This window comes from Desmodus rotundus, chromosome 12 (assembly GCF_022682495.2).
Source record: "Desmodus rotundus isolate HL8 chromosome 12, HLdesRot8A.1, whole genome shotgun sequence".
Lineage (NCBI taxonomy): Eukaryota > Metazoa > Chordata > Mammalia > Chiroptera > Phyllostomidae > Desmodus > Desmodus rotundus.
This window is the reverse complement of record NC_071398.1, coordinates 47,713,330-47,733,113: the sequence shown is the minus strand read 5'-3', so window position 1 is coordinate 47,733,113 and position 19,784 is coordinate 47,713,330. Positions and strand designations below refer to the sequence as shown.

The following is a 19,784-nucleotide window of genomic DNA, read 5'->3' as shown; positions in this document are numbered from 1 at the left end:
ATGCTGATGTTAGAATTCAATGTGTGGAGCTTGAATGGTGCAACTTTCCTAGTATCTGGTCTATGCTAAAGTATGTTGGCTGGGACCATGGTTATTATTCTCTGTAAAATGACTTGCCTTTAATTTTCCCTACAGATTGTTTCCTAAGAAGTGTGGTTGTATCTCTCCGCTATCTGGAATCTGGAGTAAGGGTCTCAGCTGTGGCTCAGGATGCTGAGCACTGCAATGAGGGTTTGTGTTCAGAAGGACTGTGTTCAAACCCAAAGGTTTGGTGTGTAGAAACAGACTACAATGGAGGATGTGGTTCCAGAACATGGTCCTGGCTGCAGGGCAGACATGGTGTGTTTTATTGTCTCATATACACAGTAGGGATACATAAGACAAAGTCACCTGGCCAGTGGGTAGCTTGCACAAAAAAGAAATGTCACTTTACAATGAGATTGGGATCCTTTAGGTACTCAGTATTCCAAATGTTAAGTTCCAGCATTCACAGCCATCTGGCCCCTCCACTTCAGGGTGAATGTCCATGCCACATAGGAACAACACTCACAAAGTCAAAATAAAGCACCAAATTCCTCAGAGTAAATGAGATCACAGCCTGACACCCAAAATGGGGATGAAGGTGCAAAGACACAATCCAAATGACCAAGGTTTCCTGAGTGTCAAACTGTGGTGGGACCAACAGAAACACAAACTGTAATTCCTTCTAAAAGGAGGTTCCCTTTTGTTCTGACAGATGTGGTCAGTTGGTTGGGCAACATCATGCAAAGTGAAAGACCCCTGGATCCATTCCTCATTAGGGCACATGCCCAGGTTGTGGATTTGACCCCTTGCTGGACAAATCAATGTCTCTCACATTAATGTTTCTGTCCCACTCTTTCTCCCTCCTATCCCTTATAAAAATGAATTAAGTCATTTAAAAATAATAAAAGGAGAATATCCTGGAGGACTGAGTGGCACAAGTTAGTGCTTTGACATTTTAGGGAATTAGGGGGAGAATCACATTGATTGTATTAATGCAAACCGCAGCTCCAGCTGACCCTCTCTGGTTTTCACACAGTACATGACCCAGTGAGGGTTTCACAGCAGTGGTAGAGGTGGTTTCTGGCTCTGAAGCCAGAATACACGGTTAAAATCAAGCCACTTAAATCTGACACTTGTGTGGTGAGTAAACTTAGAGAACCTACTTCATTCCTCTAATCCTGGAGGTTCCCAGCAATTCAATACTAGTTTCCACTTTTAAAGTTGTGAGAATTAAAAGTGAATCCTCTCAAAAAACAAACCGTGGAATCCTGGGATTGACAAGTACTCAGTTTGTTAACTTCATCTCAAATGCTACGGTTAAAAGACAGCATCACCCACATGTCACATCCAGCCAGCTGAGATTGGAGGAGCTCTAGCAAGTCACCTGCAGATTCCCAGGTTGGGAGCCCATATAGAGGGTCAGTGCCCCCCTGCAGGTGGGTCAGCCTGTACTTAAAGGCCTGATTGTATCTTCAAACACACACCAAAACAAAGGAGGTGTGGGTATTGGGTGAGTGAGGGGTGCCTGGCCTGGAAATGCCTCTGCAGGCAGAAACAAGGGTTGCCTGAGTCATAGAGGGTGTACACACAGCTGCCACATTGTGAATGGGCATTTTAGCACTTGACCTTGTCCAACAGCTGAGGGTTAAAAACATACTTTATATTCATTATACAAAGAACTAAAGCACAGACCAAATAGGGGTTATTTTTTGATTGGATACCTAAGAAGCTAGGAGAGTTCCTGGGCAAGCAGGATGGGGAGACTGAGAGAAGAAAAATAAAGAAGGTCAAACAATTTGATTAACTTACAGTCAGCTGGAGAATCCCAAGACCTTATCTCCCTTAACCAAGACACTCCAAGAGCAAATCATTTATACCTCTCCTCCCTGACTAGAAACTAGATCCTGGTCTGTGAAATGGAGAACAGAGATTTAATCCATGTCATTTGCAGCAGCTAAAGCCAAGGACAGATGAAGTCAAGGGAACAAATTTATTTTTTTTTAAGATTTTATTTATTTTTAGAGAGAGGGGAAGGGAAGGAGAGACAGGGATCAATGTGTGGTGATATCTCACACACCCCCTACTGGGGACCAAGCCTGCAACCCAGGCATGTGCCCAGACCAGGAATTGAACCAGCAACCCTTTGGGTCAGTCTACTGAGCCATACCAACCAGGGCCAAGGGAACAAATTTAAAAAATCACATTAAGAGCCAGACAGACCCAAGATTAAACTAAAACAGCATATTAGACCAAAGAATATTCCCCAAACCTCCATAAGCTCATTTTGAGGCATCAGCATATTAAAAACACAGTTGGAAAGGTAATGAATATTCTGCTGAAACACTGCCCTGAAATCCTCATCTACAGAAGATAAAAAGCCCTCAGGACAAAGGCTCAGGGCTGGCTCACTCTAGAGCATATCCACACCCATTCCCAGGCATGAATGTTTTACTTCCTCTTAAACTCTAAGGGACCCCAGGACACTTGCCTCCAGGAAACAGTGGGCAGGAGCATTTCACCTGGATTACCCCCTGATCCCGCCTCCAAGGCCCTATTTTCTCTGACCTCCCAGTGAGATGAAAGGAACCTTGCCTTGGTTCACTTCTGTCTCTGTGACCTCTACTTCCCAGTGAGGTAACAGCAGCCCTGCCTCGGGCTCATTCCTTTCCTGTAACTTTTCTAGGGAGCCAAAGCACAGCACTGCCTAGTCTCTCTCCTTTTACTTCCTCTACCCTAAATCCTTCCTTTGTTTCACTGTCCTCACCCTTAATAAACATATTCCAGGCTAGTTTCTGTCCTGTAACAATTTGACTGTGAGTCCCAATATTTCATAATCTGGGATTCAGGTCCATGGTGCCTGATCCAGGGCATGGGAAGTCTGATCACTGCTCTATTTCCCTCTGCACTGAGTTTTCATCCAAACCATTCCCTCCCATCCTGATGTAATCTGGTCTCCTTGAGAAACTGGTTCCAACTCAAGAACCTCCATAAGACACCAGAAAAATGAAACAAAATACAAAACAAGGGCTTATTGTAATACGAAATGACTGGACTTTTTAAACTGATGGAGAATGTTAGATACCAGAGATTAAAATAAAAAGTGTACATTGCATTGTGCTAAGTATAAAAGAGTACAAAGTATTAAAATGAATACAAAATACTATAACATCTTTCCCATAACCCCCCCCATTTACTTAATAAAGCAAGAAATGCCAAGAATGAGTAAAATTCCAACATACCCCCTTGTTGTTTTTGTCCTTTTGTTATAGAAAACCACCAAAAACTCAGATTAGTCAGAACTCAGGATCAGACATTTAGCAAAGGTAGACATAGTAAATACACAACTGAGAAAAGGCTCATGATAAATCCTTAGAAAAATAATATCAAACAACAGAGAAGTAGCACTAGATGTTTAAAAACAAGTTTTAACATGAAATGCTTTACCGATCAAATATTAACATTTAAAGTAAATAAATCTCTTACACACTGCTGGAAGGATACAAAAAGGTACAATTAGTTTATATTACAAATTCCTAATCTCTGTAATTTAAACATTCACCTACTCTACAACTTGGATTGTGCACTGAGTTATTGACAAAGGTAAATGAAACTAATGTCCATATAAAAACTTATACACAATTAATTAAACCAGGTTTAAACTAAAAAATTAGAAATAATCATTTTGAATGGATAAATTCATCGTACAAACTTCATAGACAAGAATAGAGGGGCAGGTGCCTCACTGGATTGAATACCAGCCTGCAAACTAAAGGGTCTATGATTTGATTTCCAGTCAGGGCACATGACTGGATTATCGGCCATGTCTCCAGTTGGGGCGATCGAGAGGCAACCACACATTGATGTTTCCTCCCTCTCTTTCTCCATCCCTTCCTCTCTCTAAAAATAAATAAACCTTTAAAAAAATATTTCTTAGCAAAAACAGATGAGTTACTAATATATTATTCTTCAAATATAAATGCAATGTAAAAGGAAGCAGAAAATACTGTTACTCTCAGTTATTTATTACAATGAAATATAAATCAATGTTTGCTCACAGAGCTGTGAAGGACTGAGAGAGATTAAAATGGCCATGAAGTAAAGTCCCAGTGACAGTAAAGGACAGTATTATGAAAATGGTGATGGTTTTAGAATCATGTATAAGTGAAGGCAGATCAAATATTATACTTGAAATATGTTTACTAATTAAAGCTTATTAAAAATGGTACAAGACTTTAAAAATATATATGCCCAACTCTTTTTGAAAATAGGTTGGCAAGTCTCTATTCAAAACACATTCTCATGTGTTCGGGATGAGACTTGGCCTCAGTGAAAGCAAATACAACCAACAATAAAAACTCACTGAAACCAACAGGACTGCTGGCTGGGTCAAAGTTGCAACATCACTCAACTTTTTCTTTCCACCAGGGCACCAATGACTCTGAAAAGGACATCCGACAGGAGACAGAAATCCACATCTTTTAAAAAGTTTTATTGATTTGAGAAAGTGGGGATGGATGAATCTGGATTTGTTTTTCCACTTATGTGTGGATTTATTTGTTGCTTCTTGTGTGTGCCCAGACCAGGGTTTAAAATCAGAACCATGGCATATCAAGATGACACTCAAACCAACTGAGCTATCTCACCAGGGTGGAGAACCTTTTGATTATATTTAATGAAAATGACTGAATCAACAGAAGATAAATATTCTTGCAGATCCTGAGATTTGTGCACAAACTGATCCTACAGTCTTTTTCTCAGAAAATTTTCTGGATGCATGCTGAGAAAATGCACATTCCATCTAGTTGGCTGCAGTCTCCTCCAGCACCTATTAGGCCAGTGTTTCTGTTGCACTCATTTTCCCCAGACCTCTATGTCGCTGCAATTAACCACCATCACCTACGGAATTGCAGACATTATGGCACATGGTATTTGGAAGACCTGGACCAGAGACTCCCTTCAAAAATGTTGGCATCTTTTACAAAAAAGAAAAAAAAATTCACGCTGCTCCCAGATGTACCTGAGGTTATCATAGCTACCCCCTCTTTGGAGGGATCTGTCTCCTAAAACACAACATTGAGGCTTCTCACGAGAACTAGAGAGCCCACAGTCTTGCCTGGGTGGATATGAGCAGGAATGCAAGTCTGGGAAAAAACTGCCATGTTAACTTCTGTAGCAAAAATTGTCCCCATGGAGGCAGAGAAAGGTTGAGACATTTATAAAAGTTGTTCACATCTTTATGCTTGTAGGACCAAAAACTGTTATTAACTACCACACACAATAGCACACTCAATATTAAAGAAGTTGGGGAAAAGGCCTTGATTATTTTACAAACCAAAGGGATATTAGCTTGGTAGTTCTTGTATTGGAGACTTGGGCACTCAAAAATCATCACTGGTATATTAAAAAAGCATGTCCCTAAAAAGGCCATCCTTCTGCAAACTGACAGCTGAACTCAGATGATTTTCTCTAGGCCAAAACTGAGTCAGGTCTGCGCCAATTAGTAGAAGAAGGAATAAAGCCCTGAAGTTAGGCTACTCCTACTTTTCTCTCACAAATCGGGTAACAGTTACCTTCTCTGAGCACATTAGGATGATGACTCATGCATCTCTCGGAACCCTACAGATGCTGCAGGTGAAGTATCTTCAGCACAGAAATCTGCACTGACATGAATCTGGAAGGAGACCTGGGTAAAGAAAGTGCAACATGGACACACATGCTTCACATATAAAAAAAAATTATGGGACACCTCTCTACTGTTCATGTTTGGCTGTATATTTGCTTCACACCAACAAGGCTCCATAGTTTCCACAGTATTAACATGGGGAAAAAAAAACATTGTACCTTTCCTACACATCTAAGACCTTTCCCCCTGCCCCATATAAACTCTTATGCGCAGAGGAAGATTGGAAATTTGGCTATTGGAGATTTCTCACATTAACCACACTTATAAGGCCTTTTTCCTGTGTCAGCTCTCTGATTACAATAAAGTTGTTGCTTTTGAATGAAAGATTTCACACATTCACTGCATTCCAAGGACTTTGTCCAGTGTGAATACTCTGATGAGAACAAAGTTCACACTTTCCACTGAAATACATCCCATATTCACTGCATTCACAAGGCCCTTCTGCAATGGCATATCAATGATATTTGTCAGCCAAACAGATGAGCTACTACTGTTAAAAAATCTCCAAATATATACAGAAATGTAAATCAATGTTTATTTGCAGATAGGTGAAGAGGTGGTAGAAACAAAAAAGGCCATGAAGTAAATTCCCAGGGACAGAGAATATCAGTATTATGACTATGGTGATGATTTCAGTTTTAAGTATATGTGAAGATTCACTAAATATCATACTTCAAATATGATATTAATGAATTAAAACTTTTAAAGATGGTTCAAGATTTGAAAACTTTGTATGTCCAATACCTTTTGAAAATAGATTTGGCAAGTCTATATTCAATCCATGTTCTCATGACCCCTGGGAGAGACTGCTTTAGTGACAGCAAACAGCCAACAAGAGAACTGTCATGAAAGCAAGAAGAATGCTGGGTGGGTCACAAAGCAACATCCCTCAACTAAAGATATCCTACATTTTTCTTTTCTGCCAGGGCACCAATGTCTTTGACATTAACATCTAATAAATGACCAAAATCCTCAAATTTTTGAAAACAATTTACTTATTACTCAGAGAGGCACATTCCATCTAGTTAGGTGCAGTCTCCTCAAGCACCTATTTAGGCCACTGTTTCTGTTGCAATCACAATTTCCCTTAACCCTTGTGGAACTACTAATGATCATCACCCATGCAACTATATGACACACAGCCCTTTGTAAAACCTGGGCCAGATTCTCTCCAAAATATTGGCATCCTTTGCAAAGGAAAAAATTCATGCTGCACCTATACGTACTTAAGGTTGTTTTAGCTACCCCCTCTTGGAGTGATCTGTCTCCTAAAACTCATAGCATCTAGGCTTCTCATGAAAACTAGAGAGCCCTCAAGTCTTGCCTAGGTGGTTATAAGAAGGAATTCAAGTTTGAGAAAAACTGCTGAGTTAACTTCTGCAACAAACTGTACCCACAAAGTCAGAGAAAGTTTGAGACACATGTACAATTGTTCACCACTTCATGCTTGTAGGGCACAAATCTGCTTATAAACTACCCCAGACAATACACAGAACACCCAAAGAATTTAGAAAAAAAGGCCTTCGTTATCTCACAATCCAAAAAGAAGGAAGCATGGCAGTTCTTATAGGGGTGATGTGGACACTCAGAAATTTATTACTGACACCTGGGTAAGAGCACATCCCTGGGAAAAAAAAAACAGGCCTTCTGCAAGCTGACAGCTGAACTCAGATGATATTCTCTGGGCTAAAAGTGCATCAACTAGTGAGTGAGAAAGGAATGAGAATCTAAACATAAGTTAGCCTACTCCTAATTTTGCCCTAGCTGGTGTGGCTCAGTGAATTGAGTGCTGGCCTGGGAACCTGAACGTCACCAGTTCAGTCCCAGCTCTGGGCTGCGGGACAGGTCCCAGAGGGGTTGTGTCAGAGGCAACCAAACAATATATATCTATCTCCCTAACATTGATTTTCCTCTCCTCTCTCCCCAACTCTAAAAATAAATACATAAAATTAAAAATATCTTCAACAACAGAAATACAGAATGACATGGAGATATCTGGCAAGACACCTGGTTAAACTGAAAAGTTCAACATGGACACACAGGCTTCCCACATAATTAAATTTTGGGGTTGTGGAACTTAAAATGGATGGAGACAAGATAGAGACATAGGTAGATACACTTTGCCTCCTCACACAAACAAAAGGACAACAAACTTAAAAACAGAAAACAACCAGAATTGCCAGAAGATCGAACTGTATGGAAGTCCAACAACCAAGGAGTTAAAGAAGAAACATTTACTCAAACTGGTCGGAGGGGTAGAGACAACACATGGTCAGGCGAAGGCTGGAGGTCCCACATTTGAGAGTGGATAAACTGTGAGGAACAACTGGGGAGCAAGACAGATTATGCAAGACAGGGTTCCAGCACAGGATAATAAAGCCTCAAAGCCTCTAACTGTAAAAAAACTGTGGGGGTTGCGGCAGCAGAAATCCCAGCCTCACAGGAGAATTTGTTGGAGAGACCCACAGGGTCCTAGAACGTACAAGCCCACCCACCCGGGAATCAGCACCAGAAGGGCCCAATTTGCTTCTGGGTAGCAGGGGAAGTGATGGAAAGACGGCTGAGAACTGAACAAGTAGCATTGTTCCCTGTCAGACTCCTACACCACCTACAGTGCCAAAACGCAGCGACCTGGGCTGTTCCCTCCAACACCGAAGGCTTCACCCCTTACAATGCAACAAGCATGCCAAGAAAAAAAATATATGGCCCAAGTGAAAGAACAGATCAAAGATCCAAAAATAGAACTAAGTGATGAAGAGATAGCCAAGCTGTCAAATGCACAGTTCAAAACACTGGTAATTAGGATGCACACAGAAATGGTTTGAGTATGGTCCCAAAATAGAGAAAAAAGTGAAAGCTATGTAAACTGAAATAAAGAAAAATATACAGGGAACCAACAGTGGACGTAAAGGAAACCAGGATTCAAATCAATGATTTGAAGCAGAAAGAAGAAATAAACTTATTCAACCAGACAGAATGAGGAAACAAGAATTCAAAAACAATGAGGAGAGATTTAGGAACATCCAGGACAACTGTAAATGTTTCAACATCTCAATCATAGGGGTGGCAGAAGGAGAATAGGAGGAGCAAGAAACTGAAAACTTATTTGAAAAAATGGAGAATTTTCCCAATCTCGCAAAAGAAGTAAGACTTCCAGGAAGTCCAGGAAGCTCAGAGAGGCCCAAAGAAGCTGGACCCAAGGATGCACACATTAAGGCACATCATAATTACCTTAGCCAGGATTGAAGATAAGGAGAGAATCTTAAAAGCAGCAAGAGAAAAGGAGAGTTAACTACAAAGGAGTTCCCATAAGACTACCAGCTGATTTCTCAAAAGAAACGGTACAGGCAAGAAGGGGCTAGAAAGAAGTAATCAAAGACATGAAAGGCAAGAACCTACATCGAGACTACTCTATCCAGCAAGGCTATCATTTAGAATGGAAGGGCAGATAAAGTGCTTCCCAGACAACAGTCAAGTTAAAGAAGTTAAAGGAGTTCATTATCACCAAGCCCTTATTATATGAAATGTTAAAGGGACTTATCTAAGGAAAAGAAGATAAAAAACTGTGAAGAGTAAAATGACAACAAACTCAGTTATCAAAAACTGAACTGGAAAAACAAAAACTAAGGAAACAACTAAAAGCAGGAATAAAATCACAGAAATGGAGATCACATGGAGGAATATGAGCAGGGAGGGGGAATATGAGGAAAAGGTACAGGGAATAAGAAGCATAACTGGTAGGTAAAACTTAGACAGGAGGTTAAAAATATTATAGAAAATGGAGAAGCCAAAACACTTATATTTACAACCCATGGACATGAACTTAAGGGGGGACATACTGGTGGAACTGGGGTGCAGGATGGAGGGTAATAAATGGGAGAAAAAAATGGGACAACTCAGCATAATCAATAAAATATATTTAAAAAAATAAATAATAAAATGGACAGAAAAATAGAAATGCAACAGAAAAAAATTTATGCGGAATCTATGTACATGATTGGCTTTATGTGGTTTGATTCAGATGAACAAAGCTTAAAAGAATTTCTTTTGGTATTATTAACATTAAAAAAAAAAAAAAGAATCTGTACAATTCCTACCCTTCTAAGACAATCCGCCATGTGAAGTCACGTGCGGAGAATGTTTTAATTTTTGATGAAAGATTTCCGACATCTGATTGTAACGATAAGTATTGCAACTGTAAGATTTCCCACATTCTCTGCATTTACAAGGCCTTTCTCATGTGTGAACCCTCTGATGATAACGAAGGATATCAATTCTGGTAAAAGATTTTCCACATTCACTGCAACAATAAGGCCTTTCTCCTGTGTGAACTCTCAGATGAACACGGAGGTTAGTGCTAGTGCTAAAACATTTCTCACATTCCCTGCACTGATAAGGCCTTTCTCCTGTGTGAACTCTCAGATGAACCCGGAGCCTAGTGCTAGTGGTAAAAGACTTGCCACATTCGCTGCATTCATAAGGCCTTTCTCCAGTGTGAACTCTCTGATGACAATGAAGGTGATTAATTCTGGTAAAAGATTTTCCACATTCACTGCAATGGTAAGGCCTTTCTCCTGTGTGAAATCTCTGATGATATCTGAGGCTAGTGCTAGTTGTAAAAGATTTCCCACATTCGCTGCACTCATAAGGCCTTTCTCCAGTGTGAACTCTCTGATGACAACAAAGATGATACATCCTTGTAAAAGATTTCCCACATTCACTGCAATGATAAGGCCTTTCTCCAGTGTGATTTCTCTGATGATAACGGAGGCTAGTGCTAGTTGTAAAAGATTTCCCACATTCAAAGCACTCATAAGGCCTTTCTCCTGTGTGAAAGATTTGATGATAACGGAGGTTAGTGCTAGTGGTAAAAGATTTCCCACATTCACTGCATTCATAAGGCCTTTCTCCAGTGTGAACTCTCTGATGACGATGAAAATCACCAATTGTGGTAAAAGATTTCCAACATTCGCTGCATTCATAAGGCCTTTCTCCAGTGTGGACTCTCTGATGACAATGAAGGTGATTAATTCTGGTAAAAGATTTCCCACATTCATTGCACTCATAAAGCCTTTCTGCAGTGTGAAATCTCTGATGATCTTGGAGGCTAGTGCTAGTGGTAAAAGATTTCCCACATTCAATGCACTCATAAAGCTTTTCTACTGTGTGAGCCTTCTGATGATAACAAAGGCTAGTGCTGGCGATTAAAGATTTCCCAATTTCACTGCATTCATAATTCCTTTCTCCAGTGTGAACTCCATGTTGTAACTGAAGGTAACAGAGCCTGCTAAAAGATTTCAGACACTCACTGCCTTCACGGGATTTCTTTCCAGTGTGAATTCTCTGACGATAATGAAAACTAGAAATACCGGTAAAATATTTTCCTCCTTGATGACGTACAAAACATTGTGTCCCAGTAGGAACACCTTTGTTCTCAAGAAATGTGTGGTTGTAGCCAATTGCTTTTTTATACTCATTCAGGGTATAATGATTTTTGCTGCTCTGAGGAGTCACTCCAGACGTCAAGATATCATTTGGCCTGTCCCTGGTTTGAATAGCCTGTTGTTGGAGATGTCCTGACCTGGTAAGGATGTCCTGCCCAAAGTTCCCATAGGTAAAAAGCTTCTGGGACACATTAAAATTGCAACTTTTCACAAGTGACATACTGTCCACGCCTCTCATGAAAGGCTTCTCTCTCACGTGGTGCTCCTGGTGAGGCTGACACTTGGCACTGAAAGAAAATTGTTTCCCACATGCTCCACATCTCAGCAGTTTCTGTTTGTGTTGTGTTTCCTGTTGCTCAATACAGTGAAAAATGTCTCTTAAGACTGGCCCACAACTCTCACAGGGGTGGCAATGCCAGGGAGAAAAAGGTGTTTTGGGCTGCTTTGCCTGTGACACTTCTATAGAAACATTTTCTTCATTTGATGCTTTCACATCCTCTGCTCCACAGCAGCAACCTGAACAGAAAATAAAAAGGGTGGTAAATAAATTTTGACCTTATAAGGAAGAAATATCCACATCATACGTGGCTATCTGTCACAGCTAGGTACGATTCTATGATTTTCAAGGAAAGTGAGTGAGACTCTGAATAAATGGCTGTTATACATTACTTGGGCCCAATGGTCAGTCTGTGGTAAAGACCCCATGAAGAGAGAGACAGGAACATAGAATGGGACACGGAGAAGAGAGGTAGGCTCTACACATTGCTCCTACACAAATGGTTTCTACAAGACCTTTCCTGCTGGTGATATGAGGCTGTGTAGAATAATTTGAATGAGCTCCAACCCATAAACATCAGTTGTATTGGAGCATATGATGTTCAAGGTCATATAATGATCATGTGCACTCCAACGGTCTGCAGGAATGGACAAAGTTTGAACTGCAGTAAATGGAACTTGTAAAATAAACGGCTGAGATGCAAAGTTTAGAGAGGGGAAGGTTATCTGTGGTCTGGGAATCAGAATAGAAATGATAACTTAGAATTGAGAGGTTGACAAAGATTCAACAATAAACAAGAATAAGTATAATGGGGTGAGGAACTGGCAATGGAAACAAAATACTGTTCAACAAAATGAGTTCCTACTTTTGACCTTAACAAAGCCCTTTCATCAAACCCTGCTCAGCAGCCACACACCAAGGCAAGGACACTCTCTGTCTCCCTGCCATGGATAAAGTCATGTTTATCCTGGAATGCACAAGCAATTCTTCCCCTTAAATCCCAGTTGAGCCATTACATGCAATACAGATGATATAAAATCTAAGAGCAAAATTGAAGAGACGGATGGCCAGCACTGTGGTAGAACAAAAAAAGCACAAAAGAGACCAAGGAAAAAAGATCTATATGAGTGACTTCAGCAAGACAGCCTAATCACAAACATGATAATTATTCCTTCTCCCAGAACAAGGAGACATCTATCCACAACAAAATCCATCACAGTGTGGCTCAGTTTATTGGGTGCCATTCTGCAAAGTGAAACACTGCCAGTTCAATTCCCAGTCAGGGGACACACCTGAGCTGTGGGTTAAGTCCTGGTCCAGCCTGTACAAGAGGCAACCAATTGATGTTTCTCTCTCACATAAATGTTTCTCTCCCTTTTTCTCCCTTCCTTGTCCTCTCTCCAAAAATGAATAAATAAATATATATATATATATATATATATATATATATATATATATATATATATAAAATTTTTAAATAGGTAATTCAGAAAAGTTACAGGATAGAAAATCAACATACAAATATTAGTTCCAACCTGGCTGCTGTGGCTCAGTTGGTTAGATGTCATTCTACAAACTGAAGTGTCACTGGTTAGATTCCAGGTTGGGGAATATGCCTGGGTTATGGGTTTAGTCCACGGTTGGGGTGCCTACAAAGCGCAACCAATTAATGTCTCTCTAACTCTTTCTCCCTGCCTTCTCCTCTCTCTAAAAAAAAATTTACTATACATATTTTATATGTTATTATATAATATATAATTATACATATACTATATAACATATAATTATATATAATGTATAAATATATATAACATGCAATTATATATATTATATAACATACATATATGTTTAAAAACATATATATATTCCATTTCTACACAATGATAATAAATTGTTTGATAAAGAAACAAAGAACCATGGCTAGTGTGGCTCAGTGCACTGAGCGCTGGCTTGTGGGCCAAAAAGTTGCTGGTTTGATTAGTGGTTAGGTCACATGCCTGGGTTGTGGTACAGGTCCCCAAATGGGGGTATTCAAGAGGCAACCTATTAATGTTTCTCTTGCACATTGATATTTCTCTCCTTCTCTTTCTCCCTACTTTCCCCTCTCTCCAAAAATGAATAAAATATTCAAATTTTTAAAAAGTAAAGAAATGAATGGCCATGGCCAAGTGGCTCAGTTGGTTAGAGCATTGTCCCATACACGAAAATGTTCCTGGCTAAATTCCCAGTCAGGACACATACCTAGGTTGGGGGGTTGGGTACCAGGTTTGGCATATACAACAGACAACTGTTCGATTTCTCTCTTTTTCTCTTTCTATCTCTCCTGCCTCAGTCTTTAAAGTAAATATACATACCCTAGAGTCAGGACTGAAAAAAAAAAAAAGAAGAAGAAGAAAGTAGTCAAATGTACACAGCATTAGAAACAATAAAACACTCAGGAATATATTCAGCCAAAAAGGTGAAGTGTCTGTACACTGAACACTACGAGACAGTGACAAAAGAAATGGAAGAAAACACAAATAAGCACAAAGACATCTGGTGTTCTTGGAATTGAAAATATAGTATAGTCAAAATGTCTATACCACCCAAATCAATCTACAGATTAAATGCAATTTCTAAGATAATTTCAATGGTATTTTACACACAAATTAAAAAAAAAATCCTGAAATGTATAGAATCTCAAAAGACTTTGAACAGCAAAAGCAATCTTGAGCAAGAACAAACTTGGTGGCATCTCACCTCCTGACTTCAATCTGTCACAAAGCCAAAGCAATCAAACTGTGTGTTAGTGGAATAGAAACTGAAATATAGATCCATAGAACAGAGAACACAGAAATAAACATAGGCACAGGCTTTCAACTAACATTTGACATTTAAAACTCAAGACTTATAAAAAAGAGCCCTGACTGGTGTGGCTGAGTAGACTGAGTACTAGCCTGCAAAACAAAGGGTCGCTGGTTCGATTCCCAGTCAGGGCACATGCCTGGGTAGCAGGCCAGGCCCCTGGTAAGGGATATGCAAGAGTCAACCACACACTAATGTTTCTTTGCCTCTCTTTCTCCCTCCCTACCTCACTCTAAAAATAAAAATAAATAAAAATCTTTTTTAAAAAAGATATATAAAAAAGAAAAGAGTTTCCTTGATAAATAGAGCTGGGAAAAATGGATAATCACAAGTAAAACAACAAAACTGGACACCATTGATAAAAATGAACTCAATCTACATAAAGAATTAAATGTCAGTCCTAAAACTTAATACTTCTTCAAGACAATTTAGAGAAGAAGCTTTGGAAATTTGTTGTGGATATGATTTTCTGGGATGTGACAAGATCCACTAGACAAAATATGAAAAAACAAACCGTCCAGACTACAACAAATGAAAAAGCTTTGATATAGCACAACAGCAATTATCATAATGAAATAAAAAGGCAATCTACAGGACTGTAGTGAATACTTGTAAAAGCATTTAAAGGTATCATTTGGAGGGAGCATTCAATCAGAACAGCAAGAAGAAATCAGAATTAATAAAAAACAAGAATAGAATAAGGAGCCTTTGGGACATCTCCAAATGTACAAACATCTGAATCATAGGGGTGCCAGAAGGAGAAGAGGAAGAGCAAGAAATTGTAAACTGATTTGACAAAAATAATGAAAAAAAACTTCCCTTATTTGGTGAAGAATATAGAAATACAAGGCCAGGAGGTACAGGGTCTCAAACAAACAAAAGAGGACCACAAGAGGACCACACCAGGACACATAAATAAAATTCCAAAGGTTAAAGATATAGAGAGAATCTGAAAAGCAGCAAGAGAAAAGCAGACAGTTACCTACAAAGGAGTTCCCTTAAGACAGTTACCCGATTTCTCAAATGATACCTTGCAGGCTAGAAAGGACTAGCAAGAAGTATTCAAAGTGATGAAAAGCAAAGCTATCATTTAGATGGGAAGGGCAGATAAAATGCTTCCCAGACATGATAAAACTAAAGGAGTTCATCATCACCAAGCCATTATTATATGAAATGTTAAAGGGAACTATGTAATAAAAAGATCAAAACTATGAACATGAAAATGGCAACAAATACATAACTATCTACAACTGAATCTAAAAAACAAACTACGTAAACAAGCAGGACAGCAACAAAATTGTAGATACAAAGATCATTTTGAGGGTTATCAGCTTATAGAGGGAAGGATAAGAATGAGGGGGAGGGTGCAGGGCCTAAGAGGTACAAATTGGTAGGTATGAAATAAACAGGGGGATGTTAAGAACAGTATAGGAAATGGAGTAGCCAAAGAACTTATATGCCATGGACAGACCCATGGACGTGAACTAAGGGAAGGTACTGCCGGAGGGTATGTGGTTACCAGGCAGCAGGGGGACAAAGGAGGAAAAATTGGGACAACTACATCAGCATAACCAATAAAATACACTTAAAACAATAAAAAAATTAAAGAAACTACACATAATTAAAAATAGTTTATCACCAAATACTGGTTACAAGAATCTAAACCTGCTGAAAAAATGGCAACACTAAACTTGCTAAATGTTGCATTGTCAAAAACACTGAATTTGTAAAAAAAAAAAAAAACAACACCAAACCAAACCAAAGCAAAACAAACAAAAGAAACAAAGAAAGAAAGACAGACCGCAATATGTACAATGCACAATTATGCAAATGCAAAAAAAAATGTACTTGTATGTGAAAAGGAATTAATATGTAAAATATATAAGGGACCCACTGGCCAAAAAAATGTCGAGAAAATATTCCAAAAAAAGAATGTATAAATGAGCAACAGGAATAGAAAAAATGCTTTTCCTCATTTAATCAAAGTGATATCCACTAGGATCCATGCAACACTATATACCACAAATCTTTCCTTTTTAAAAAAAAAAAAAGATTTTATTTACTTATTTTTAGAGAGAGGGGAAGGGAGAGCGAAAGAGAGGGAGAGAATCATCAATGTGTGGTTGCCTCTCACATGGCCCCACTGAGGACCTGGCCCACAAGCCAGGCATGTGCCCTGACTGGGAATTGAACCTGTGACCCTTTGCTTCGCAGCCCATTCTCAATCCACTGAGCTACACCAGCCAAGGCACAAATCTTTCCCTATGAGTTCAGTACAACACATATGGATATTACAGGGAGACAAAAGTACAGTGCAAAAACCAGCCCAGCCAATTAAAGCAGCTACTCAGAAAACTGGAAAATCAAGTAGTGCTTGCAGTCCACAGATGAGTAGAGAGCACCTCCTATAGAATAGGAGGCATGGGAAATGCAAAGCCAAGTCCATGTCACTGACGAGAGTGACCGTCTTACCCAGTGAGGATATAAGTTCAAAGTTCTCCAGCATCACATCCAGGTACAGGCATCTCTGATCCTCATCAAGGAGGCACCATTCTTTCTTAGAGAAGTACAGGGCAATGTCCGCAAAAGTCACACCAACCTGGCAAAATGGAGACAAATGAAGCCAGAGCTGTCTATCTGAGATCGACAATCCTATTTTTTAGAAATCTGTCCCACGCTCAATTTACTGCAGGGCTCCCAGTTCAGTGAGCACACCAGGCCCTAATGCCAGTGCTGGCTGTTCCATTAATCACCTCATCACCTTCAGCAACAGCAGGTGAGCTTCCAGACGCTGACAACGGCAGAAAAATGCCATCCAAGCCTAGGGCCATGAGTGCAGGGCCCCGTCCTTCCTGACAAGCAATACCACTGACTCTCCCAGATCATGCCTACAAGACACAGCCAAACATGAGCTTAAGCTGCACCCTGAAGTCCCCTCACCAGGCACTCAGGACCCACAGCTCAAGGTTCCTCTAGTTGTGCACGCCGTTGAGGAATGTCTGTCTCCTTCACATCACACTCCAAGTTCACTCCCTCAGCTCTATATCTTCCTGCTCAACACCACAGTAGTCTCCCAGGACTCACACATGAAGTAGGCACATGCAGAATGCTTGACAGGTTCCAGCAGGATCCAGCCCAACCCGTTTTCTGATGGATCCCACAGTCCGGGAAAGCCTGCAGTGAGGATTTTCGTCCCCCCCTGCCTGCCTCTGACTTTGCTTCAAAATTCACCACCCAGATCCGCAAGGGAATTTCAGGTAGAAATGATTCTTGTCCACTCTGCACTGTACTTGCTGGGTCCTAATAAACCACAACACTTCTCTCTCAGGTGAAACTTTTCCACTTGACAAGAGACCTGGGCTGTAGGACGCCCGCACACGGGGTACAGTGTTCGGTGTTGTGAGGTGGTGATGGGGTGGACGTGTGAGGGGACGTGCACTTACCTCAGTCCGGCATCTGGGCGAGGTCACAAACGGACGCCGTGGGCGAGGCCTAACAGTGGCAGAGGGAGAGGAGACCGCCTCCGATATCGCAGCCCTCGGGCCGGCGCCGGTGCCAGTCTCCCAGGCACCGTCGCTCAGCTTCTTAGTTGCCGATATTCTATGTGGACCACCATTCAGGCGCCTTCCCCGCCCCCTCATCTCCACCAGACTCCAGCGATTTGGAGCTTCCAAGGCCTTATTCAACTGGATTACGGCTGATGCAAAATGCCGACGGTGATGAGGGCGCCGGAAGTCCCGCCCTCCCCGTGCGCCATAATGGAAACGCCTTTTCTGGCCCTTCATTGGCTAGGCTTCTGCCGGCATTCAACACCCGGTATTTTAGGTAACGTGGGTCAATGAGTCCAAGGCAGGGATCAGGAGTTTTCCTACAACGCTCCAGCAGAGACGAGGACTACCCGCCGTTAGGGTGTATGGGAAATGAAAAGTCCTCATGACAGACACATCCTGAAAATGGCTAATGAAATCTGTCATATTTTCCTGGTGAAAGGTCTTGAGTCCATGTTCATAAAAATGTATTATCTGTGTGCCCAATACAGAGAGTCATAATAAAAGAGGTGTTCCTGAATTACAGAGTCTGGAAAATTTTATCACACAAATGATCTAATTACACCATCCTAAGTACATGACAAATATAACCCAAGACTGTAGGCCATACATTTGAAACAAAAATACTAACACATAATATAAACATTAAATGAAAATCTACTGTATAATTATAATTTGAACATCAATTCGAAATCAGTATTTTTAAATGTTTGACAATTAAACACTGATGATTACTGATGTTTTTGTTAATATGAAAATGTTATTGTAATTATCAGAGTTAAAGAAAATTTGTCTTTTACAGACATATTGAAAGCATCAGGTGAGATGTTTCAAGTATTCTCCATGTGGCAAGATTATGAACACATTTCTAAATTATATTTAGAATTAAGTAAAGTATATATTCATAAAGGAAGTTGACCTATATATAGTTCCAATAATTTTTTAAATCACATGAAATATTATAAAGAACTAATTATGGATATATATACATGCATTGAATATTAAAAATCAGTATTTTTGTAAACAGCTTTCCCTTTTAAAAATTCAGAGCAAATATGATAGTGAAGTATGTACCAAAGTTTGAAAAACATTAAAACAAAGTGTAACAGAGGAGTTGAAAAGTTTGCATGAAGGAAAATAACTCACACTTTCTAGAAACAAGAAACCCTAGGGGACCAAATTTCCAGCATAGCCATAGCTCCAGCAAATTCCCTCATCTTGTGCAACTCAGTGTCCTTTCATCACCACTCAGGCAGACTTACATGTTCCCAGCCTTCTAGGGCCTTTTGTCTTCTAGCTGTTTCAGGAATACACATTGTATAACTCACTCTTTCCTTTCCATAGTTGGTACAACCATCATTTTCTTTAGAAATATTGATCAGTCTCCATGCAGACATGGCCACTGCATTAACAGGTGAAATAATCACTATTTCCTAGCAAGGTGGTAACATCCTGGAATCCAAAATCTGTATCTCAGATTCAGATGCTCCCTTTCAACACCTTCAAATATGCCAAAGTTGTAGCCATTGTGGCAATAAATATAAAGTAGCTACATAACCAGTTGGAAATAGATGTCATGTTCTTAGGGAAAGTGGACAATATGCCAGAAAACGAAGTTAAGAACGTTATATAAATTATTTGGGGGGTTTGTGGAACAGAAAACACAAAGAGCCATACAGGGTATATTCTGAGGAACGAAATGGCATGGTGTCACACCATCCATTTGCTTTGGGGCTAATATATCACCTCCATGTGACCTCTACACGTCTGGAGTATATTCTTGCTCTCTTCACTGAGCAGACAACCCGGGCATCCTGATAGTCATTCTAAGAGCTTTCCTCCCTATGAAGTAGAGTATGAGGATAGTGTGTTTTATTAAGTGTTTGAATGAACCTTAGTGTATTTACAGCAATTAATGGATAGGTATTTCTGACCTCAAAGTATGAGTTGCAAATGAATTCTGT

The 19,784-nt window shown here is 40.0% G+C and overlaps 1 protein-coding gene across 1 annotated transcript; it reads right to left on the bottom strand.

Annotated features, from left to right (window-relative positions):
• Positions 1 to 9,943: 9,943 nt before the first annotated feature.
• On the bottom strand, positions 9,944 to 17,991 carry LOC112310169 (zinc finger protein 587). The gene is made up of 3 exons (XM_024566414.4): positions 17,716 to 17,991; positions 16,745 to 16,871; positions 9,944 to 11,667 (listed from the first exon to the last, which is right to left on the bottom strand). Exons 1-3 carry the CDS (start codon positions 17,911 to 17,913, stop codon positions 9,944 to 9,946), a joined length of 2,049 nt encoding a protein of 682 aa, XP_024422182.4. The 5' UTR covers positions 17,914 to 17,991.
• Positions 17,992 to 19,784: the final 1,793 nt, after the last annotated feature.